The 24,533-nt window shown below is 36.0% G+C and overlaps 1 protein-coding gene across 1 annotated transcript; it reads right to left on the minus strand.

The window, feature by feature from the left end:
• Positions 1–605: 605 nt before the first annotated feature.
• Positions 606–24,326, minus strand: RGS18 (regulator of G protein signaling 18). Its single transcript, XM_034409599.3, has 5 exons — positions 24,011–24,326; positions 18,116–18,214; positions 9,868–9,929; positions 4,835–5,001; positions 606–2,468 (listed from the first exon to the last, which is right to left on the minus strand). The coding sequence occupies exons 1-5, from the start codon at positions 24,124–24,126 to the stop codon at positions 2,211–2,213; spliced, it is 702 nt and encodes a 233-aa protein (XP_034265490.1). The 5' UTR covers positions 24,127–24,326; the 3' UTR covers positions 606–2,210.
• Between the last annotated feature and the right edge of the window lie 207 nt (positions 24,327–24,533).

Here is a 24,533-nt window from a genome sequence, read left to right on the forward strand (position 1 = left end):
TTTTAAAAGAAAGAACACTCCTTCCTTACTATCAATATCTCTAGACAGCATTTTCAACAAACAGCTTAATCTGAAAATTAGAATAGCAGCTTTCCTTTACTCTCCATGCCTAAATCAATCCCCCCTTTTCCTCCCCAGTCTTTGAATTTTCATTTTATTTTCAAGTGTATTTACATAATTACATCCACAAATTTAGGATCAAAAAGAGAACCACCCTCTGTTCATTCATTTACATGGAATGAATAGAAAATCAATCACTGCAATACCGTAATATAAATCAAAGAAGTTAAAGTTCCCTGAACCAGATCTTTAAAACTGTAGCACAAGGAAAAGAAATAAACTTTAGGTCATTTTAACCTCAGCAACAAAATAAACTTACTAATTTTCTTTTGATGGTGCAAGCAAATGGTCCACATTTACTTTTCTGGGAGGAAAAGCATAGATTTGTGGAAGCTTTAAGCTATGTGGTTAAACAAGAGGAATATTTTAAAACTGGGCGTGCACTGTACTGATACACTTTTCCTACTGGTTTGAGCCCTGATATAGCCATATACAGGTATCCATGTTTCTCTCTTGTTTGGAAAGAGATAACAAAAGTCTTCTCAGATTGTTACACTGTGCTTTATTTACAAATGGTACAAATTTACAGACTGAACATACAAATGGTACAGTTTTTAACAGAAAACTAAAGTACAGTACCCTGCATAAGATTTTAAGGAAGATTCTTACAGAATTCCCAAACTCAACATTCCACATCACTTTCTCTGCCTTTGTATACATTCTTTCATCACACATACAGTTATATGGATTATCTTTAGGGATATCCTTGGGAGAGGAACATTGCATATCCTAGGTTAGTTTATTCTGTTACTCCTCATCAGAGGTTTCTCAAAATGGCCTAATTATAACAAAGAGTTGTCTTAAGTACCCAGTTCCCATGGCCACCAATCACTTGTACTTTATGAAATACTAGGTTGTAACCAGTTAGACCTTGACAGCAGGTTTGAACAGCTTTTAAGTATTCTTTTTTTTTTCTGAATTATCGATCCTCTCTTACAATTTTTTACCTATGTCAAAAAAGATTTCTGATTGTGGTTTCACAGGAAAAGGAAAATATCACAATTTTGTGTCCTCTTTGTTTTTTAATTACACTATCCTAAGAAGATTTAATCAGGCACCAATTCCCCTACATTTTATAAGATTTATTGTTTTTGGTTGTGTGCATACCTTCAAGTCAGTATTGACTCCTGACAACTGCCTGGATAGGTCCCTCCAGGTTTCTTGGGAAGGTTTTCAGACACGGTTTACTGTTGCCTGCTTCCTAGAGCTGAGAGGCAGTGACTGGTCCCAGGTTACCCAACAGGTTTCATGCTTCAGCACGATTAGAACTTGTGGTCTTTCAGGTTCTGGCCTGATTACACCGAACTGAATTTCTAAAGAGTTTATCCTAGGCATATCTACTTCTTGTTCCTCAATTTATTCAACGTTTTTCTAGGTCACATTTAAAACCAAACTTCTGACGATGTGTTTATTCTTTCTAAATTGTTGAATGTATCTGTTCACACTTTCACATTAGGAAACATAATGTTGAACATGAATATTTTCACACTTTACCATGTCTCAGAATGTGATATATGGCTTCATAGAATATAAAGAAAGCAAACGAATAGCTCTAATGCTTGATGAATAATGCTATCTGATGTTCTTACAAAAATCATTCCCACACGGTAAGAGGCAGGATTTCCCTGCTTTAATGTCACATATTGTATTTGGGTTTTGTACTCAATAAACATATTTCTATTTATGACTATGCGTGTCCATAGCCATTATTGTTAAATGTGGGTACTGTTTATTAGGGACTTGACCTTCACAATATTAGGTCTACTCTACATGAATTGCAGAAATAAAGATGATCACTAGATGGCAGTGAAGAGATATAAAACTAACTTTGTTCTGTTTAATAGTCATCCAAATTTTTGCAGTTCAGAAAGGCCTAATTTTATAGAGAGAATCTGAGAATAATAAACATATTGGCTATCCATGCAATAAATGAAACTGAAACCTTTGGATTTGATCATCAAGTAAACAATATAAAAATAAAATGGAAACAATTCTGTGAGTTCTATGATAACTTCCCTCATCTAAACTATTTGAGGCAATAATGATGCCCCTTCATTGGCATGAAGATGGAGTCAAAGAGAAATTAACTTTTACAGCCAGACAGCAAAATCTGGCTGGGCATCTTTGAAGTCATTGAAGGTAAAAGAACGTGATCTCCGTCGAAGAGCTGAACAGCCTAAAGGTCTGCCATGGAGTAAATCTAAGTAAAGGTTAGACTTTAAGAAGCGCGGATAACTGTCTTGTTCCATCAGGGCATAAATTTTGTTCTGTGCAGCATCAAATGTGTTGCGCGTTGGATGAGCCATATTCTGATTTACAGAGACTTTGGTATTAAAATCAAGGTTGACCTAGAGAAAAAGAAGAAAACATTTGATAAAATGGATGGTTGTTGGTTATTCCCAATTTTTCCATATAAGGTATTGACTTCCTATCCTACACATTCTGCCCAAGTATTGTAAAGAAATCTGCTACATTCAAATTTTATGAGATGCACGGTCAAGAAATGTGATGGGGATATTTTTAGTCTCATCCGCGCTGAAGTTTCAGTAATGAGTCCTCAGGGAGTTATATATCTCATAGGCTTATGTCAATTGGCTATCTATTTGAGAAACTGTAAACACCTGCTTGCAACACCTTGACAAGCTGGGTCTTTGCCTGGGATCACATGGCAGCTCTAACACACTATAGACAAGTGCAACATCTGCATTCTATATGTGCTGAACATCCATATGAGAAGCTTGTTCAACAAAATTAAGTGGGGCACAGTAGATTTTCAGTGACAAGAAGTGTGTGTGCTCCAATTTCTTTATTTTTTTCCCCTAAAAATGGAACAGAGCACAATAAAGCATTAACAATGTTCATCATTTATTTAGTAGGATTTAGAATGGATACCTCCCCAGTTGTACTAATGTTATATTATTTCAAAAGAAGGATAGGGTTAGTTTTAATGTTTGTCAATCTTCACAGGGAGCGAGAAAAAAAAGTTTCTTTCCATAATTTAGCTTGTTCAATTTATATGACCACCACTTGACTGGAATGTTCTAATCAATAGCACAAATCATAATAGTCTCCTAGACATATTTCGACATTCCTTTCTTGAATACATGACACACAATAGACATTTGATAGTTAAGTATAAATAACATCTAAGCCAATACATGAAGCAGGGGTGAAATACTCCCGGTTCGGAGCAGATCGCCTGATCCAGTAACAATGGCGGCGGGTGGTTCCGAGAAGCAGTAGCAAAAATCCCTGCCCCTCCCCATGCCCAGCTGAGCCACACAATCATCAGAGGCTTTTTTTTAAAAAAAAACTTAAAAGCATTTTTTCTACAAACTCTTCGGCCGAAAAAATGCTTTTAAAAGTAAAAAAAAAAAAAAAGCCTTTGATGATCCTGCGGCTCAGCTGGGATTGTCAGAGGTTTTTAAAAGCATTTTTTTTACAACCTCTTCGGCCGAAGAGGTTGTAGAAAAAATGTTTTTAAAAGAAAAAAGAAGCTTTTGACAATCAGGTAACTCAACTGGGATCGTCAGAGGCTTTTAAAAGCATTTTTTTACAACCTCTTCAGCCAAAGAGGTTGTAGAAAAAATGGTTTTAAAAATAAAAAAATAAAAAAAAGTTGGCCACGCTCACCAGTCACATTACCCCCCCCCACACACACACACCAAGCCATGCCCACAGAACTGGTAGTAACAGATTTTACATTTCACCACTGACATGAAGTATATCTGCATATTTATTTACCATTATATATAATTAATATGCAATCCTTAACTCTTGCTTTTTGAACAAATCTGTAATCAATTTTTAAAATCTGCTTAAAGCACTACAGTTATTATTCTGAACGCCGGCCTTAAATTGGTGATTTATTTTATCCATTTGTCTTATCTGAAATCTTGCCAATGTGTTAGCAATAACTTGTATGTACTAATAATTGCACCAGTAATTATTGCTTCAGAAGACTGAGGAAGAATAATTCTTATACAATACAAGTAGCAATAAAAATAGGCAGATAAAGTTCTCAGCAAGTGAATATTTTCATTTTTTATTCCTGTTTCACTTCTGGGATACTCTTGTAGTAAAAGCTAAAGGTAAAAGTTTCCCTCGCACATATGTGCTAGTCTAGGGGGCAGTGCTCATCTCCATTTCAAAGCCGAAGAGCCAACGCTGTCTGAAGATGTCTCCATGATCATGTGGCTGGCATGACTAAATGCCAAAGGCGCACAGAACACTGTTACCTTCCCATGAAAGGTGGTCCCTATTTTTCTACTTGCATTTTTTTACGTGCTTTCGAACTGTTAGGTTGGCAGAAGCTGGGACAAATAACGGGAGCTCATCCCGTTACGTTGCACTAGGGATTTAAACCACTGAACTGCCAAACTTTCGATTGACAAACTCAGCGTCTTAGCCACTGCATCATCGCATCCCCTTGTGGTAGGATGTGCTAAATAATCATAACCTTTTTCAAAGATGGATTCATTCCAAATGACATTAAACAGTATAAAACACAATGTTATTGCAAATTTTCTCGGAAGTAAGTTTCACTGTGTGCAGTAATTTTTGTTAGGAGCAAGGGTTGAGATTTCAGATAGGGTAGAGTGCAGAAAAGTCAAGAGGACATGTCATGGACATTACCTTGACATCCTCTCCCTGCAGACAGAATCTTTAAGGGTTTAAAAGACCAATTGTGTTAAGAGAACTATTTTCACTGTACCTCTTTTGGTGATTCTCTTTCAATGAATGTCTCATAAATTATCTTTGCTTTGAGTGGAAGTTGGGAGGCATCTTTGCTTTTCTTATACTCTTCACATGCCATCCAGAACTCAATGTTCTCTTCACTAAACTCACTTCGCAAAAACCTGATGAATGCATCTAAGCCAGCTACAAAATAAACAATATGTAATCAAAGAAACAGCAAATAAAACAGGATGACATTTTCTCACTACCATTTTCAGATGTTTTTTAGTTAACTCTCTCCCTAAATTACACATTTTTGTTTTTGTTTTTTTAAAGTCAGTCCTGGAACAATAACTCTGATTTGTATGGTAAAGAATAAGCAAAAATAATGTCCCAGACTTTCACTGTGTGGAGGTTCATTTTGAATACAGTAAATAAGAAAAGCTTTTGGAAGAATCAGAGCTTAATTTGAGAAATGTACAGGCAGTATCTTTTGTGGTCCGCCAGCAGCCTGCAGAGCTGGCAGCAGAGTCATACAGTGAGGAGGCTGGGGAGGAACATGCGCCAGTCTTGAAGTCTGGGGAAGGCTCAGATGAGGACTCTGCATCTGAGGCAGAGAGTGGGCAGGGCCATCTGGGAGTCTCCAGAGTCGAACATCAGAGAGGCAGAGGAACAAGGGGAGCCTGTTCCTAGTGTGTGCATGTGCAGAGCTGCCAGAAGGCAAGAACACTTAAAACAAAAGGGACGACTTGGTGGGAGTAAGGCTTGGAGGTGATTGGCCCCTCCCAAAAGACATAAAGGAAGAGCAAAGACACGTGGCCTTTGCAGGAAGCAATGTTGTGGATGGTGTCGGTTTGTACTTTGAAGCTCCGTTTTTGACTCTGTGTTCCCATGTGGCCTTGCCAAGATAATTGCCAATTAGGTCTTTGGCAGAGTGTCAAAGAAGATAAAGGTGGGTTTTTACCAGCCTTATCTGAAGGACTGTGGCAGACTTCTGTTGGACTATTTATAAACTCTTGGTGATTCAGCACATGCTGTAGAATGAAAGGAATTCACAGCCGTTAAAATATAAAAAAAGGGTTTTTTGGGACTAATTGTGTGCTTTTTACTATATCAGGAATCCTAGGTCAGAACAGTATCCAGATTAAAAACATCTAATTTAAGGACAAACCCTAGATGTGAATGGACTGCCTGTTAATAAATATGGCAGATGGCATTCTCCTTCTTCAGGCTGACAAATTGCTGAAGCTGTTCATTTTTCATATATGTAGCCTGTTTTCAGTAATTTTCAGGGGTTTCTGACAGCATTGTGCAGTTTCAGCACTTTATCAGCTTGAGGAAGGACAACACTGTGCACCAGTTTTAGTAATAGGTAGTCCGTTTGTAAGTATGAATTCCCATTTAAATATAAGTTCAGGTTAAAGACAGAGGTAGGGAAGATAACTTCTTCTTAACTTGAGGATTCCCTGTAATAGGTATGACATATTATTTCCAATGTACCTCTTATTTGGTCTAATAATGGGCAGATTAGACTGTTTAGATCAATGTCAATTTCAACTGGATTCATTTATATATTAATTAGTATGTATGCATATTCATTTGTAATTTTGAAAACATCAACTTGACACCCAGCTCATATTTATTTCAAAAACAACCAGCTCTCAAATGTGTGTGTGTGTGTGTGTGTGCGTGTGTGTAGTTTATTGCAACACAGGTATTTGATATGCACCATTAATGTTATTGAGTTTAGAATTGCACCACAATCCACAAATGTATTTCAATCTTCACATTGACTATAGATTTGATTGTATCTTTACATACTGGCTCTAGATAATATTTTGACTACAGGATTTGGTTCCACTTATATTAGTGGATGAGAACCATTTTGATGCAGTGATTAAGGCATCAGGCTAGAAACTGGGAGACTATGAGTTCTAGTCCCACCTTAGGCAAGAAGCCAGCTGGATGACCTTGGGCCAGTCATTCTCTCTCAGCCCTAGGAAGGAAGCAATGGAAAGCCATTTCTGAGTAACCTTGCCAAGATAACTGCAGGGACTTGTCCAGGCAGTCTCTGAGAAGCAGACACAATTGAATGGAAGAAAAAAAAAATAGAAATACTATTTGCAATACTTCATAGACCCCTAGCTGATCTATCTCCAGAAGATTCTTAGTAAATCTGAAAAATAAATAGATATTGGCAATAAAATAAAAGAACTGTAAAATGCAAAGAGCTGCTATGTTGGATCAGTCTAAAGTCTGAAACCATAAATAAAATATGTTCTGATTTCAGTCAAGTCTTATCCTTACATTTATTTTATTGCTTCTTATCACCAGTTATCAAGCACTTTCATTTTTATTACAATTTTTATCATAAAATTTACTTTAGTATAGCACAGTATGCTTAAGTATGTTTTATCACTCTTAATCCAATACACAGCTATTTTTATATATCTACAGTAATGCTACCCTATATTTTATAGAAAATATTAATATAAATTACAGACATGGAGCAATATCTTAGAATCAATAAATTGTTTAGAATACAGAATATTGTGCCTACAAAACCTGTATAAAAAGTGCACAAACACATGTTAAGGACTCACATTTTCAGTGCCATGGAAAGAAAACTTATGGGAACCTAAACAATTAGTCTTTGTTCGAAGATAGCAATAACACAAAACTTGGCCACCTTTCTGGAGGCTTCTATTGGCTTCTTCAGTAAAAAAAATAATAATAGTGTTTTCTTCTCCTCTAATCCAGTGTGTGGATTATGTATAAATCCTACCAATCCAAACATATGCACATTACAATGGGCATGAGTCGAGTGTTAACTCAAAAGTTGCTTGTACGCTGATTACTTCATTTGCAGTGCTACTTTTTAAAGACAGGTCTCACCAGGGTGCTCAAAACTCTGTCTGAGGCAAAATAGAAGAGTTCAGGATTTTAAAATGGAGAAAAAAAGATAGGGGAAAAAGAAGAAGAAGAAGAAGAAGAAGAAGAAGAAGAAGAAGAAGAGGAAGAGGAAGAGGAAGAGGAAGAGGAAGAGGAAGAGGAAGAGGAAGAGGAAGAGGAAGAAGAAGAAGAAGAAGAAAATGGGAGAAAGAAATACATTTAGAATTAAAAATGAATTGAAGTAAGATTCATAGATATAATGAATTTTAGAAAATGCAACAGCTGAGATTGGTAATGCTTGGAATGTTTTTAACTGTAATAATTAAATTAATTAAAATATTGGAAATTAAGCTGAAAATTAATCTTGTTTAAATTAAGTGTTTAAATTAAGTATAAAGCAATGGATAATTATCTTGATTTATAAATGAATTGAAATAAGATTTAGAAACACAAATGAGTTTAATATATGAGATTGTAATATTTGGATGATCTTTAACTGTAACTATGGAAACTAATAATTGAACATTTTTAATTGTAATTTTGGAATTTAACTAAAAAATTGGAAATTATATTGTATTATGAATTAATTAGATTTATTGTTCAATTAGAAGTGATTAAGATATTTTTGAAGTGGTAAAAATATATATATTTGAAAAAGTAATTGAAAATTGGATTTAAGGTTTAAGATGTACTGTGTGAAATAATTTGGTTTATTGTTTAATAAGAAGAGATCACATATATATTTGAAAAAGCAATGGAAAAGAAATGAATGACTGTAACGTTATATATTTAAGTGACTTTTTTAGTAAGAGATTGGATTGTAATATTTGGAAAAGTTGACAAACAAAAATATTTGTGATTAGAATAAGGGAATCTAGTAAGGGTTTTAACTTGGAAAAAGAAAAGGGAAAAATTGAATTGATTAAGATTAGAGATTAGGGCGAAGGGTAACATTAGTTAATAAAAATTAGAGAGAAAGATTGTTATGGCAAAAAGTGAAATACATAAATTGTGTTGAAGATGACTAAAAATTGTATAAATATGTGACTTGGCCAATACTCTGTTCGGAAAAAATGCATTGTATGTTTGTTTGTCTGTTTGTGTAAAAAATAAATATAATAATAATAATAATAATAATAATAATAATAATAATAATAATAATAATAATAAAATAAAATAAAATAAAAATAAAAATAATTTTAAAAAACTCTGTCTGAGGTCCAGCAAGGCAGCCTTTAGGTAATGCATATTGAACTATGGGCCAGCAAAAATTGAGTAGACATGGTAATCAGCAGTAAAATCCTGCTGGATCTACCCGACTCTCGTAAACTGGTAGGACATCATTCCATTCCATTTTTGACCTTCTGCACATGCACAGAAGGCTTTGTGCATGTGCAGAAGAGGCGCACATGCACATGCATGCTCCTGCACGTGCTCTCGCATACTCCTGTTCCCAAACCACTAGCAAAAGTAAGTGGATTTCACCGCTGATGAAATAAGCACTACAGGTATATTTAGAAACTATAGTTTAATGTACAATTACTGAGAATAATTGAAAGCTGCAGCATGTCTTTGCTTGGAAGACTTGGAATTTTCAAGTGGAAACGGGAAAGGAAGATGATTTGTCTATTGACTAATGATGTCACAATCAACAGCCATTTTCATTGAGTAAATTTTTTCCTTTATTGAACTTCAAAATTGTATGACTTTTTGTTTCCTTTTCAATGGTATACTGAATTTTGGATTTAAAAAATAAAATAATTTTGTTTGTAATATTGACATCCTAAATCATAATTGATACTGATGGAATACCTAGAAGTTCATATCCAAGTTAATAGTCACAAGTTCCAATACACAATTGTTCATTGTGCATTACATAACATAAATTTAATATTAGTCCTTAAGGATTAATAAAATATCCACTTCTTCCTTGAATAATTTTCTCTACTACTGAAGCTTCAATACTTCTAAGCTTTTATGGTAGTGATCAAAATTCAGGGCCATTTTTCACAGCAATCTGGCAGTCAAACTTAATAGACTTCTTCACTTTACACACGGTTAATCCTTCATCGCAGAAAAATAATAATGAAAAGATATTTTGCATGAAACAATTGAGCCTTGCTATAAGATGTTGAACTGTAATGAAGCATAATGCTAGTTGAAAACATCAATACCAACCTTTGTGAGAAATCAGCTGGTCAAAAGATTCAGCCCATTTTTTTACAGTTTCAGGGGACTCACTGCACAAGACAAAAAAAAGAGGTGTCACCTACTGTGTGCATATTTGCAGATTTTCCTAACATATTTTATCTCCGGTTGATTTCCGTCTGTCATATTTCTCATGGTATCGAATAAGGATTTCTTAGAGAGAAAAACAAGCTTCAAAAAGCTTCTGATCTGATTTCACTTATGTCTTTCCTATTAACTTATGAAAAGAATCAATGTATGGAAAGGAAGTGCTGTCTTCTGAGTCACTTATTATACACCCTTAATCTAAGTAAATGCATGTTTGACACCTTTATTCTTTTAAAATAAATAAATAACCAAAAGAGACCGTTTTGTTTGTGGTGGGTCGATGATCTATGAAACAGCTTTATACATAAAAGCTTGGGAAGGAAAGAGAATTGTTCACACTGAAATGTGGTTTCGAACACTGCCGAAGACACTATGACCACAGACTATTTTTAACATTACACAGGAAGCTTTATGATATTCAAAAAGAAGGTTGCAATAAGCAGTGGTGCTGGGACATAAACACACCATTTGTTTACAGCAATATAATGACTTTTTCACCAAATGCCATGCTATTTTGGAAGGATTTATATTTAATTTAGGAGATGAGAGTTGCTTTTCTTTTCTTCTTCTTCGTATTTTTTTAAAAAGCCAACTATGTCAAATTGTCCATAGTGGTCACTGGTCTTTGACATTGTAGCTCACCGAAAGGTACACTCAAAAGTCTCAACCATTCTTCTGCTAAAAAGTTTGGGAAGTGACCTTTTCAAGTACGTGCTGGGCTACTTTCACAAGCAGTTGAGAAAATTGGATTTCAGATAGATCATAATATGTGGCGCAGCCCTGGAGAAGTGTGCAAAATAAATTAATTTAGAGGGAAATTAATTTGCAGAGGGAAACAAATAATGAGGAGATAAAGACAATAGCAGGCAAGGCTGATAACCTAGCTGAGACGGAGCAGATTACCATTTGCAACCTTCTCAGCTGATTTCTGACAAGCAAAGTCATTGGGGAGCTGGATTCACTTCACTACTCCATGACTTGTTTAACAATTGCAGTGATTCACTTAACAACCATAGCAAAAAAACTCATAAAATCAGGTAAGACTCCCTTAACAACTGCTTTACTTTAGCAATGAAAATTCTGACCCCAATTGCAGTTGTAAGTGGAGGAGTATGTCTTTTTAAACAGAAATCAGAAGTCACTTCACAAATATTTATCCATTTTATAGATGGGGACACTTAGGTGGACACCAGAATGTCACTGAACCTATAGCTGAAAACACACACATTCAAAAAGCAGATTTCGTAATTGTTGCAATATTTTCTGGATCAGACTCAATAAAGATGTTAAGAAGTAAAGGTTTAAATATATTTTCTTTTATTTACAATAGGCATTCTATATTCACTGAATATTCACAGATAGAAGCAAGTAAAAGGGTGAAGATGGCTCCTTATATATACAATGGGTGGAGCTATATGTGGGAGTGGTGAGTCATGAATACATTAAAGATTGAAGAATAAGTTAACCCCTGATATCCCATTCATATACTATTTACACATTAGAGAATAAGGCATTTACATCTGACAAATCCCCCTCTAAATGCCGATTCGTTATACAACACCAATTACATTCAGATTCAGGACAATATAAAATATGCAGTTTAGAAGTCAGATATTTGTGCTATTTAGAAGGTAAGGGCTTTGTTAATATGTCAGCTAATTGTTCTGAAGTATCACAGTGTATTGCCTTAATAAATCCATCCTGAGACAACTGTCTCACATGTTTAAATTTTATATCTATATGTCTGGACCTTTGTCCAATGGCATCAGATCTAGATATTTCAATAGCTGCTTTATTGTCTTCATGCATGACAAAAGGCAAAGCAGGTTTTTTCCAAACATCTGAAATTAAATCGTTAAACCATACAAGGTTATTTGCAGCTTTGGATAAACAAACATATTCTGCTTCTGTCGTTGAAGTGGCTACTAGTTCTTGTTTACCAGTGTACCAGTAAACTGGACAGTCATTTAAGAGAAAAATATATCCAGATGTACTTTTTCTGCATGACGTGTCTCCAGCCCAATCTGCATCTGCGTAACATACAAGCTTTGGTTCTTTGTTATCACTAGGTTCTAATACTAAGCAGAAATCTAGAGTACTTTTCAGATATCTTAAAATTCTTTTAACAGCTTCCCAGTGATACATTGTTGGTTTGCTGACGTGTCTGGATAATAAGTTGAGTGGTAAGGCGATATCTGGCCTAGTCCAATTAGATATATAGAGAAGTGAACCTATGATTGATCTATAAAATGTGTTATCCTTGAATTCAGGGGAAGATTCATCAGTATTTCTAAGAAAATCAGTTTGCATAGGAGTATCACAGGGTTTGGCATTGATAAGATTACATTTATTCAAAAGTTCTATAATTTTATCTCTTTGAGTAAGTTTGAATCCCCTTCTAGTCTTATTAATTTGGACACCAAGATATTTGTTCACTTTACCTAGGGATTTCAACGAGAAATGTTCATTTAACTTATTTACAAAAGTTTCTCTTCTCTCTTTGTGTTTTCCTATATACAAAATATCATCTACGTAAATCAATACAAACTCAACGTAGTTGTCACCCTTTTTGACAAAAAAACAGTTATCAGCAGTGGTAGCATTGAAATCCATAGTCTTAAGTACTTTTACCAAACAATCATACCATCTTTTACCAGATTGTTTTAATCCGTACAAACTCTTATTCAACAACCAAATTTCATTTTTGTTGGTGTATTGACTGTGAGGTGCTCTTACATATATTTCCTTATCTAGTTTCGCGTGTAGATAAGCAGTCTGTATGTCATATTGAAATACATCAAGGTTGAGTGCTGATGCTACCACTAGAGCTGTTTTGACACTCTCTGTTCTTACTGTGGGGGAATACGTATCAGTATAGTCCTCCGGATATTTCTGTGCATATCCTTGTGCAACTAATCTAGCTTTGTATAGAGTATTACCTCCTTCTAAATTCTTAATTTTATATATCCACCTGGTACCAATAATTGTTTTATCTTTAGGTGCAATTGCAGGTGTAAATACATTTAATCCTTGTAAACTTTCCATCTCTTTCTTCATAGCTAGTTCTCATTTTTCTTTTTCCTCACAAGGAAGTTTTAACACTTCTTCATATGAGTTAGGTGTTATTGATTCACCATCCATATGCATTATGTAATCCCTGTATTTGTTTGGCATTTGATTCCTGTTGTTCCTAATGACTCTTTCAGGTTTGCTATTGTTATCGTGTAAATATCTTGCTTCCTTTTTGGTCAGTGTGTCTGTTCTTATTTTGTGTTGGCTATTTGTCCAAGTTTTAGTTTTGCTTTTGTGTTTGTTGATATTTTGTTTTTCTATGGTCCCTTCCTCATGAGGTTTTGTTTCTTTACATTTATTTGGAAATATTTCATTAAGATGTAATTTAGACCAGTTGGCTTGTTCATGGAACACAGCTGTTCTGGAAACTATAAATTTGTTATTATTATCAATGAATCTGTATCCTTTGGTGCCAGTTTCATATCCCATGAATTTGAGTCTTCTGGATACATTTTCTCCCTTTCTTCTCAACTGTTTGGGTATGTGTACGTCTGCAGTGACTCCAAATATGTGCATGTGTGCTAATTTTGGCTTCCTATTATACATTACTTCGTATGGTGTTTTGTTTACAATACTGGACCAAGTTCTATTTTGTGTGTAATTTGAATAATGTAGGGCTTCTGACCAAAATTGTTTGCTTAAGCCAGCATCCTCCAATGTGCATCTAATCATGGTTTGTAATGTGGAATTTTTCCTCTCTGCAATTCCGTTTTGGAACGCAGAAAATGGACTAGACGTGTAATGTAGCATTCCTCTGTCCTTTAACCATTGGGAGAATTCTTTAGACATGAATTCACATCCCCTATCTGTCATAATTTGCTTTATTCTGATATTGTGTTGTGTTTCTATGCGTTTGTAAAATTCCTTAAATTTTTGAAATGTTTCATCCTTATGTTTTAGCGTATAAACAAAACCATAACGGCTATAATCGTCTACTATTGTCAGGAAGTAGCGTTTTCTATAAGTGATTGATGGAGTTAATGGGCCTACTAGGTCCATGTGTACTAAGTCAAAAATTTTGTTAGTTGATCTAGTAGAGTTTCTTGGCCTAGGACTAGTTTTTAGTTTTGTAGATTTACATACTGAGCATTCCAAATAGTTTTCACAATTTTTTATTTTGACACCTTCTGCGTGTTCAGTCATTTTTTGTACTACAGGAAAACTGGCATGTCCTAACTTCCTATGCAAGATGTGAGCACACTCATCATGAATTGGCTTACCTATTTTTGGTTTTTTTTTATCGTGTGTATCTGTATGATTATGAGATATTTTACATTCATCATTGTCACTGTTGCTAATATTTTCATCATCTGCTTCAATACAATCTTCTATATTTGAATCAATGTTATGCAACCATTCTTCCTTTGTTATCAAATAAGGTAGGCCTCCTTTAATCGTTACAGTGCCTATACTTGTTTTATTCTTCTCTAAAGTCGCTTTTCCCTTTGAGAAAACTATATTAATGTCAGAATCTCTACTTAGTTTTATGGCACTTAGTATGTTATGAGGTATTTCAGGTATTAACAATACCCCCTCTATTTTTCCTAGACCAGGCAAAGTTACATTCCCTCTGCCTAATACTTGAACCTTTTCTTGGTTAGCTACCTTTATTACAAATTTATCTTCTGTAAATGAAGACAGTATATTTTTGTTATTGGTGGTATGATTAGTTGCTCCAGAATCAATAAGCCAATTATTGTTCTCATTTTGCTGTAATTTTGTGCTGTCTTGTTTATTTAGTCCATTCAGTGAACCAGATTTTCTATCTTTTGAATTTTCTCTGCCCCCTCTATTTTCTCTGTAATTTGGTGGGCTTCTATATCTATGTCTATCTATGGATGACTGTCTATAATTGTATTTGTTCCTATATTCTGACCTGTGTCTTTCCTTTGAAATTTTGGGGCAATCTCTTCTATTGTGTTCCCTGGATCCACAATTGTGACATTTGTATGTTTCATTATATTTTTCTTGGAAAATTACTTTCCTAAAAGGTTTGTGTTCTGTGTGATTGCTAGAACGATTTTTTCTTGAATTGTCTTCTGCTATCAGTTTGTTAGATAGACTTTCTATGGATAAATATCCTAGATTGATAGTGTCTAAATGTGACATAAAGCTATCCCATGATGAATCAAGTGAGTTGATAATAACACTTTTCATTGTTTGATCTGAAATCACCTCCCCCCTCAAGTGCAGTTCAGCTCTTATTTTGTTTAAAGATATTAAATGCTCACTTATGGAAACCCCTGGTTTTACTCTAGATGAAAAGAAATCCTTAGACATTCTTGTGGTGGTAGCTACACTGTCGCTGTGAAACAAATTAAACATGCATTGGATAATTTCAGAAACAGTCTGATTTGGTTTGATGCTATGATACATTGCAGGAGACACACTAGATATTATTAAGTAAAAAGCTCTATGGTGTAAACAATCTATTTTTAAAGTCCAAGGTCTTTTTGGGGGACTAGTGATAAAGAATAGTAAGTTTTCCTTCATAAAGACCACCTGGAGCTGTTGATACCATTCTTGCAAATTAATGCCATCAACCCTTAGTTTTGGGAAGTCACTGGGTAAGTTTCCCACATTATTTTGTCCATTACTTACAACCTGAGGTAGTCCGTGGTCTCGCAAGTGTAGAAAATTGCAAAACGGCATGGGGATGCTCGCAACGAGTCTGCGTGGCTCTTTCACCAGTTCATGTCTTCCCGGGTCGTCTGCGTAGTTTCGCGCATGCGCGTTGTCCATTTCTTCTTTGACTTCGTTACGGAAGGTTCTCTCCACCGCGGCTCGCTCGTGCTGCTCTTCTTCAGACGAGTCGGTCTCTGTTTCGGCCTTGGGAGCTCTGACGACGGCGGCTGCTCTTCTTTTCTTTTTGGAAGTGTAGTCACTTGCTTCGGTCTTTGGTGTAGGGCGGAATCGACAAGGCTCTCTAGGTTTGGGCGTCGTCGCTCTCGTAGTCAGGATGGGAGCGGGCAGGTCTTGAGGTATCGGCTTGTTCGCTCTCTTCTTCGGTATCTTTTTGGTAATTTTTAGTTTTGGCCCAAAAGCAGCAAAAAGCGTTTTCATCGCTGACTTTACTTGGGATTTTGTTGAGTCATCTTCACTTTCTGATTCTGACTCTTCCGAGGAGTTTGAATCCTCTTTTTCATCTTCGTTGTCTGATAACGTTTTTCGCGCCAGAAATTTTGAACTGAGCATTTTGATTGGCTCTGCTTCGCTCATCTTGGAGGTCTGTTGAGACCAAGATGGCTGCCATTCAAAATTTCGTGCGGGATCACATTTCTTCTTCTTCGTAATGACTTTCTCTGTAGTCATATTACTCACAATTTTTGGTTCTTTAGGCTTCTCATTAGTGATGTTTTTCTCTCTCGCTGCTCCGCTGTTCTTCAGCATTTCTTGGAGGTTCGCGATGAGGCTTTTATCATTTTTCTGGCTTTTTAATAGTTTTAATATCTCTGACCTGAGTTCGTTATTCTTTATTTCGATTTCCTCCTGGTCATCGTTTTCATCTATTATTTCTTCATCTTCAGTGGTGTATTCTTCGGATTCTCTTGAAATTGCGTTTGTGGATTCGTTGATTATTTCTTGTTCTGTTTCCATTTCTTTGCTGTAGGCCCTGGTGTTGGGCCTATCCTGCTTGGACATTTTTAAGTTTTTATTGAGTCAATTAACCATCCTCTGCTACCAGCTTGTTGCAATATTTTCTGGATCAGACTCAATAAAGATGTTAAGAAGTAAAGGTTTAAATATATTTTCTTTTATTTACAATAGGCATTCTATATTCACTGAATATTCACAGATAGAAGCAAGTAAAAGGGTGAAGATGGCTCCTTATATATACAATGGGTGGAGCTATATGTGGGAGTGGTGAGTCATGAATACATTAAAGATTGAAGAATAAGTTAACCCCTGATATCCCATTCATATACTATTTACACATTAGAGAATAAGGCATTTACATCTGACAGTAATGATATATACATTGAGAAAAAGAATATGTGACAATTGAAAAACATTCATATATTAAGGCAATTTTTCTTTCAACTACCAGAACTCCCAAGTAGTTCCCAGTATACTGGGTGGAAAATGCTATGAGTTGAAGTATTAAGGAAATTGATATTGAAATTGATATTGAAATTGATATCTAACATTTACCATTTTTATAAAGTACACATAAAAAAGAAAGAAATAGGACACATGTAGTTCCTGCAAAAAATAGTCTTTTTAAAATAAAACCTTATAAGAAGTCTATTAAGAATTCTGTGAGATCTCATAAACATCATACATGCATGCATCCGTGTTTGAAGGGCAATCACTAAGCTGTACAATGGTGGAAAGGAACTGAAAGATGTTCCTAATTGCTATCAAAACATGGTGATGAAGCATCATATTAGTACTATGCTGACATCTCTCCTCCACTGCCCTTCAAACGTTTCAGTTCTTTAGAGTGGGGTGTGGGTTTTTTTGGCCTTTTTTGCTTGTAAGTTCCTTTAGCATTTGGGTGTGGAGTTTTTGAGCATCTTTCATTGTAGTAAAGAGATACTAAAAGTTGTTGAACATACTCCACCTATGCCAACCTGTTCTGGTGGAGCTATGCCATCTTTATGTCAGGAAGTCCCTTGTGATTTAAACTTGGAGATTTAGCTTAAAAAAAAACCCTCTCTTGATGATCATCTTATTAAATTAAGCAGAAGCAAAATCTATATCTTACTCATGAAACCTTTTAATGAAACGTTCTACATCTTACTCAGGAAACCTTTTAATGAAACTTTCTCCATAGAATAACAAAACAAAACAAAACACTATTTCCTGTTAAACTGAAGGAGAGAGGCAGAACACAACTTCCTATGATTTAGGGTAGCATGATGGCTTTCAAATTCTGGGAGTTGAAGGCCACACATCTTAAAATTACTAAGATTGAGAAAACACTGATTGACAATGATGGCAAAATGAAAACAACCTGTAAAATAGGCATGCAATAGATGTCCTGAATTAAATATGGCTCCTTCCTTATGGCAGCCTTTTTAATTATATATTTATTTATTTCCAAAAGAAGTCTCACCTTGATGCTTTTGCTAGTTGTTCAAATTTGTCAAAATTCATATTTGGGTGCAATTCAGACTTATGCAAGAGACTTAGCCGGTTCCTTTTTTCAAGAGATCTACAAGAAAATGAAAGTTACTCTGGTAAGATTTTTCAAACATTTCTCTTTTGCCAGCTCAGAGTGCTCTGTAAAGCTCATTGCTTCCCTTTCACATATGATTCCATAAATGTTGATGTTATTCTCCCCTTTTGCAGGAGAGAATAATAGATTTCTCACTTACACCTCTGAATATTTTTACATACAGAATCATCTGCAAAGGGTAAATGAACATCTTTTCATGTTGATAGTCTTTCACATTTACTTTGGTGACAAGATCAGTAGGGACTTGAGAGGGGGGAAAGGAATAGGCTTAATCTTCATGAAGCCAGGCTGAGATCATGAGCTTCTGATACTGTGCTGTTTAAAATCAGATAACAAAAGAGGAAATACAGTCGCTGAAATGATTAAAATGAAACACATTTCATGATGCATTCAGCAAAATTTGAATGCATTAGCTAGTATATCGCTGCCCCAGAAAGTGCTGCTTTCTTTGATAATATCGAATGATGCAAAGGGGGTGATGATGTGGTATAATAATGGCTTTCTTTTCCTCTGTTCTGATTCCTTGGTTGCCATATCATAGGATTTGTACAAGTAGATGCTATCACCTCAAGAGACAAGAACAAAATGGAGGTGGAGCTTTCAGCCCAAACTACCCAGCCATTAAAACTAGCATTAGGACATTATTTTTTCTTGCACCACTATTTTTTTTAATGCTTTCTTGTCAGCATTAACTCCTGTTGACTGTCTGAAGTTTTCTTGACAAGGTTTTTCAAAAGTGGTTTGTGATTGCCTGCTTTGTAGAGAAGGTGATTGGCCCACAGTCATCCAGCTGGCTTCATACTTAAGGAGGGACTAGAACAGTGATGGGTTGCTTCCAGTTCGGTCCGGTTCTATAGAACTAATAGTAAAACCAGTGGGAGCCTCCACCCACCCGCCATGATGTCATCATGGATGATCTGCGCATGCGTAGAAGCTTCTTTGTACACGCTCCTGTTGTGAACCAGTAGTAAAGGTAAATAGAACCCACCCCTGGACTAGAACTCATAGTCTCCCAGTTTTTATCCTGATGTTTAACCTTAGCTCTCTTGTACCATATTACTTGTATTGTATTTTAATTACTATAATGAATATAGAAAAAGAGGATTGATGTATGCATAGGTGTATAAATCTCTTTTTATGGATTCAACATTTGGCATCTGAGTGGCATCCTTGACCTACAAAAAGGAAAGTACAAAAAGCTAAACCTCAGTTACATTTAATCTGATGACATTTAATTTAATTTTCAAGCATTTCAGAATTTCATCCTTCTTTTTCATTATAAATAGCAACATTTTCTAGAGACCATAGCCAAAGCTTTGAGAGTTGAATACAGGTTGTGTATTTAACTGGTACAACCTGGTTCTCTGCAAATATAACCATGCAGCTTGAGAATTCAAAGCTTCTAGATGGCATCAAATCTTGCTTATTTATTTAACAAGTTTATATGGCCGTCTATCTAAGCAATGGAACAATGAACAGTGGATAAAAATACAATGTATATTCAAATCCAATTTATCAAGGTCTTTGTAAAAAAATTCTTGTTCACAAAGCACAATGCTGGGTCCCACTAATAATCTAGCCCCAATACCTTGGGGGGGGGGATCAAGTTTTCATGGCTTCCTTGAAGGCTGGCAGGTCAAGACTATCTCTGGGGGAGGGGGGAAACTGTTCTATAACATGGAACATAGAGATGGCCTTGATGGATATATTCAGAAGCTGTTACAAAAAGAAAAAAAGGCAGAGGTATTCATTAAGTTTTAAGAAGAGAATCAAGCTGGCTCTTCCCTGAATCAGTAAGGTATAAGAGAGAGGAAAATCACAAACTGTCCATAGAGCAGTGATGGGTTGCTACTTGTTCTCCTTGGATCAGGTGAACCAGTAGTGGTGGCAGCGGGACGCTCCACCCACCCACCCAGACGTCTCTGTGCATGCGCAGAAGCTTATGCACATGCACAGAAGTGGCACGTGCGTACACAAGCATGCCCATGCCCACGAGCAAACCGGTAGCAACGGGATTTGAATCTCACTATTACCACAGAGTATATATCAATGAAGCTTAGTTCTAGTCTAGGATCTGTGGTGGCACAGTGGTTAGAATACAGTATAGCAGGCCCCCTCTGCCCACAGCTTAAAGTTCGATTGTGACCAGCTCAAGGTTGACTCAGCCTTCCATTCTTCCAAGGTCGGTAAAATGAGGATCCAGATTGTTGGGGGCAATATGCTAACACTGTAAAACAGTCAGAGAGTGCTATAAAGCACTATGGAATGGTATATAAGTCTAGTGCTATTGCTATTTTGTGGAGTTTGTTTCCTGATGTGGACAACCTCAAAGGGATGAAAATAAGGCAGGCACCATGGCAGAGAAGGCACTCTTTGTAGGTTCCACCAGTGTCTTTGGTCACCTAGGAGACCCAGAACATGCCAACCTGACAATCTGGATAGACCACCAAAGATAGGCAAACTTGTAAGTGTTTAGGAAAACAATTAGCTTTATGTAAATAATACCCAACATGACACTTTACAAACTAATTTTTAAAAAATAATCTAAGAACTTGGAAATTTAAGTATCCAATCAATAATCATTATTTACACATTACACCACAGTCTAGCATAGCAATGTAACTAAGGTTTTTTTGTGTGTGTTTTCAAGTATTATTGCTAAACATCACAAGGCTGACGTTTGCTACTACTTTGCATGTATGGGTTCTTTGTATTTATTCAAATCATCATACATATAAACAAGAAACCACTTCCTCACTTTCCAGTATTAAAGATATGAGTGTTGCTGTTTACATAACCAAAATGCACCAGCTATCAGTTGTGCCCAGTACGGAAGTGTTAGCAGGCTTGCAGGAAATCCAAAATTTGCAAGAGTGCAAATACTTAGAGGAAAAAGATGACTAAAAGAGAATCGGTATGACGATATCATGAGGCCTGAATATGTGCCCCAGGCATGGAATAATGAAAATTACTGGAATCTTGAACACAGAATATTTGCATTGCAATTATGTTGCAGGTTTCATTTGCCACTCTATGCTGACATTCTTAACCAGGATGATCCCATGTTGGCATACCCTTTTAATGTGAGTAGCAACACACAAGCAAACCTTGGTAAAACTCCAAGGCACTGCTGTAAATGACCATTTTTTTTTCTCTTTGACTGGATCTGTGATCATAAAATCCATCCCAGAGGTGTAGTTCTTGGTTGCAAATTTTAGAAATGGTGTGCTACCAGTTTTCATAGCATGAGAAAGGGAGCAAAGTGTTGGAACCACTGGATCCCATCCAGTTTGCAATAGATGTACAGGCAGCGGTGAAATCCAGAAGGTTCTGACAGGTTCTGGAGAACTGGTAACGGAAATTTTGAGTAGTTTGGAGAACTGGCAAATACCACCTCAGGCTGGCCTCAGAGTGGGATGGGAATGGAGATTTTGCAGTATCCTTCCTCTGCCACACCCACCAAGCCATGCCCACAGAATTGGTAGTAAAAAAAAATTGGATTTCACCACTGGGTACAGGGCATCACCATATAATGGTGTATGTATGTGTGTGTATATATATATATATATATATATATATATATATATATATATATATATATATATATGTTTATGTAAGTTTTCACGGGTATGTATGTGTGTATAGTTAATATTTCGGGTTTCTTCCCGTGTAATTGTGGATATATCCCTAAAAGGATATATATATAATTCTCTTCCCAGGGAAAGAGCCTTTTCTGTGGGGGCACCTACCCTTTGGAACAGGTTACCCCCAGGGATACGAATGATCCCAGATCTTCGTACTTTCCGTCGTGCACTTAAGACCTTTCTATTTCAGCAAGCCGGGCTGACATAAATCTCTTCTAATTTTCCTAAATCTTTATGTTGAAAATTCTTAACCGATCACATTTTATATGTATGTTATTTTAACTGTTCACCGCCCTGAGTCCTTCGGGAGAAGGGCGGTACAGAAATTGAATAAATAAATAAATAAATAAATAAATAAATAAATAAATAAATAAATAAATAATAAAATAGACCGGCATGCAAGGAAACATAATCACATATTAGGTTTAGGTACTTGGGAAAAAAAAAACTAATGCTCAATTGCTATGCAGGATTTCAGAGCAGCGCTTAAAGAAAATCAAACAGTATTGGAGGATCATTAAATTAAATTAACTAAATTAAATTATTTCTTAATTGTGTTTCAAAGAACTGGCCCTTCAATAGGCAGAAGTGATATGTTTTCCCCTTTACACATTTTCTCAGTATTGTTGGCAGTCAGAAAAGAGACTAGTGTTCTGAGACAGGATTCTTTAGCAAATACGCATGACTGACGTTGAACTTAATCAAGACAAGGAATGTTGTTTTCTGCTTAAAGGACACATTGATTTGAGTTAATAACTACTTATTTTGACTCTTAGCAATGTTAACAATCATATTTTTATTTTGGGAGAGGAGATGCTTTTGAAATCTGCCCTCTTTTGACTGTAGGTGTGTGGGCAGGTACTATACCCTGTTTCCCCTAAATTAAGACATTCTCTGATAATAAACCCAATCAAAGCTTATTATCAGAGAATGTGATAATATTCTCTGATAATAACCCCCCCAAAAAATAAGCCCTCCCTGAAAATAAGCCCTGAGCAATCGGTCCCCACCATTTCCTCTGGTTAGGGTTAGGGAGACAGAGCTGAAAATCAGGTAAGACGGCAAGAGGAGCCCCATCTTGCTCCATGAGCCCCAAAATAATAAGACATCTCCGAAAATAAGGCCAAGCACTTATTTTTGGGTTCAAAAAATATAAGACAGGGTCTTATTTTTGGGAAAACACGGGTACTTAGTCATTATTAGCCCTGATATCAGATCTCACGATAGCTTTGTAGATAGATCTTTAGTTCTGATTATGAATTAGCAAAATATCTTTCATTTTTACTTCAAAAGGAGGAACACATATCTCCATATCCTGAATTCAGATCTCGGTGATTGGGAACCATTTAAATAAATAAAACTGTTTTATTTTGCTTTTAGTCAGAGAGATATACTGGCCTCTTTATAGAACAACTTCTGAGACAACTAACTTGGGTTAGTTGCTTGGGTTTGCTTGAAAAAAAAATGTTTCTTTTTTCCTTCATATTTTTATTTAAACATTTTCTACTCTGCCAGAATCACATTGTTGGAGTTGGGAGGCTATACAAACATTCTAAATAAATAAATAACATTCGGATTTTAACAGACCCTTTCAGTAGTATGCTTTTTCTGTGGACTGGCAAACTGCCCCCCCCCAAAAAAACCCCTCCTAAAATACATATATATTTGCAACGGTTTTCACTACATGCTATGCATTTGACCAAATGTGAACCAGTTTCTGCATTTGTCAACGTTTGTTACCTGAAATAAAAAAAAATAGTAATTTTTGCATGACTGCAGACTCCTCACTACATCTTGATTTTTTAAAAATTTTTGGAGGGGAGGGGATAAGGTTTGAATAAAGCTTTCATTGAAACAAGAACATGCTCTTATCTTCCCTGTAGCTGCAAAAGGCTCAATGGAATTCATTCCCTCCCTCACCATTTCTTCTCCATTCTTTGAACTGTAGGTCCATGCTCGCCTCTTAGACTTCTGGCCTTCTCTCGTCTTTTCAAAGCTCTATCCTGCATGCTATTTCTGCTCTGAGTAGCGGAATGCAATCTGGACTCAGGTATTTTGTTGTTTTTCACATTGAGCAAGAAAGTCAAAAAATAATGAACATTCAAAACCAAATCCCTCAGTCTCTTACCTGTTTCCTGAGTCTGGCTTTGCCCCTTCTCTATTCAAGGATTTCATGATTTTACAGAGAGTTTTCACTCTTGATGCCGAGTTGAGCTGAGAGGATAAAACCAGCGGGTTCTCCATTTTGCGTGTAAGCACTCCGTCAGATTAGATCTCCCTCTGATCTTCTTTCAGTTGCACGTTAATAAATCCTCAAGGACTGGATTGCTTTTTGTTATGTTGCACTTACTTTGAATCTTGATTGTTTGGCATGGGCTATTCAGTTTGTGGGATGTTCCCCCACTACAGTCCTAGCTGCTGTGATAAGCACACGTGACCTTTTAGAGAAGTTCTTTCTTTTTTTTCCACCCAGAAGTCATTTCTTCAAAAGAGAGATTAGAAATAGGCTTATGTTTTGCAAGTCGGAAAGATAAACATAGACCTTCCCTCAACTTGTGGTTGTAGCTTGTGGTTAGCAGATATGAATGCGATATTTGGTCAAACAAGATGGCCTTTAGCACTCTATACTGAGAACTAAACAAAATCAGCCA

The sequence above is a fragment of the Pantherophis guttatus genome, chromosome 3 (assembly GCF_059756535.1).
Source record: "Pantherophis guttatus breed Tessera chromosome 3, ASM5975653v1, whole genome shotgun sequence".
NCBI classification, from domain to species: Eukaryota; Metazoa; Chordata; class Lepidosauria; order Squamata; family Colubridae; genus Pantherophis; species Pantherophis guttatus.

What these genes read in the sequence shown, in the direction of transcription:
- RGS18 (XM_034409599.3), bottom strand. Translation starts at nt 24,126, where the DNA reads ATGGAGAACCCGCTGGTTTTATCCTCTCAGCTCAACTCGGCATCAAGA. An exon ending in AAGCCAGACTCAGGAAACAG is followed by an intron (nt 18,215 to 24,010) that starts GTAAGAGACTGA and finishes ATTTTCTTGTAG; the next exon opens with ATCTCTTGAAAAAAGGAACC. An exon ending in CAACTAGCAAAAGCATCAAG is followed by an intron (nt 9,930 to 18,115) that starts GTGAGACTTCTT and finishes TGTCTTGTGCAG; the next exon opens with TGAGTCCCCTGAAACTGTAA.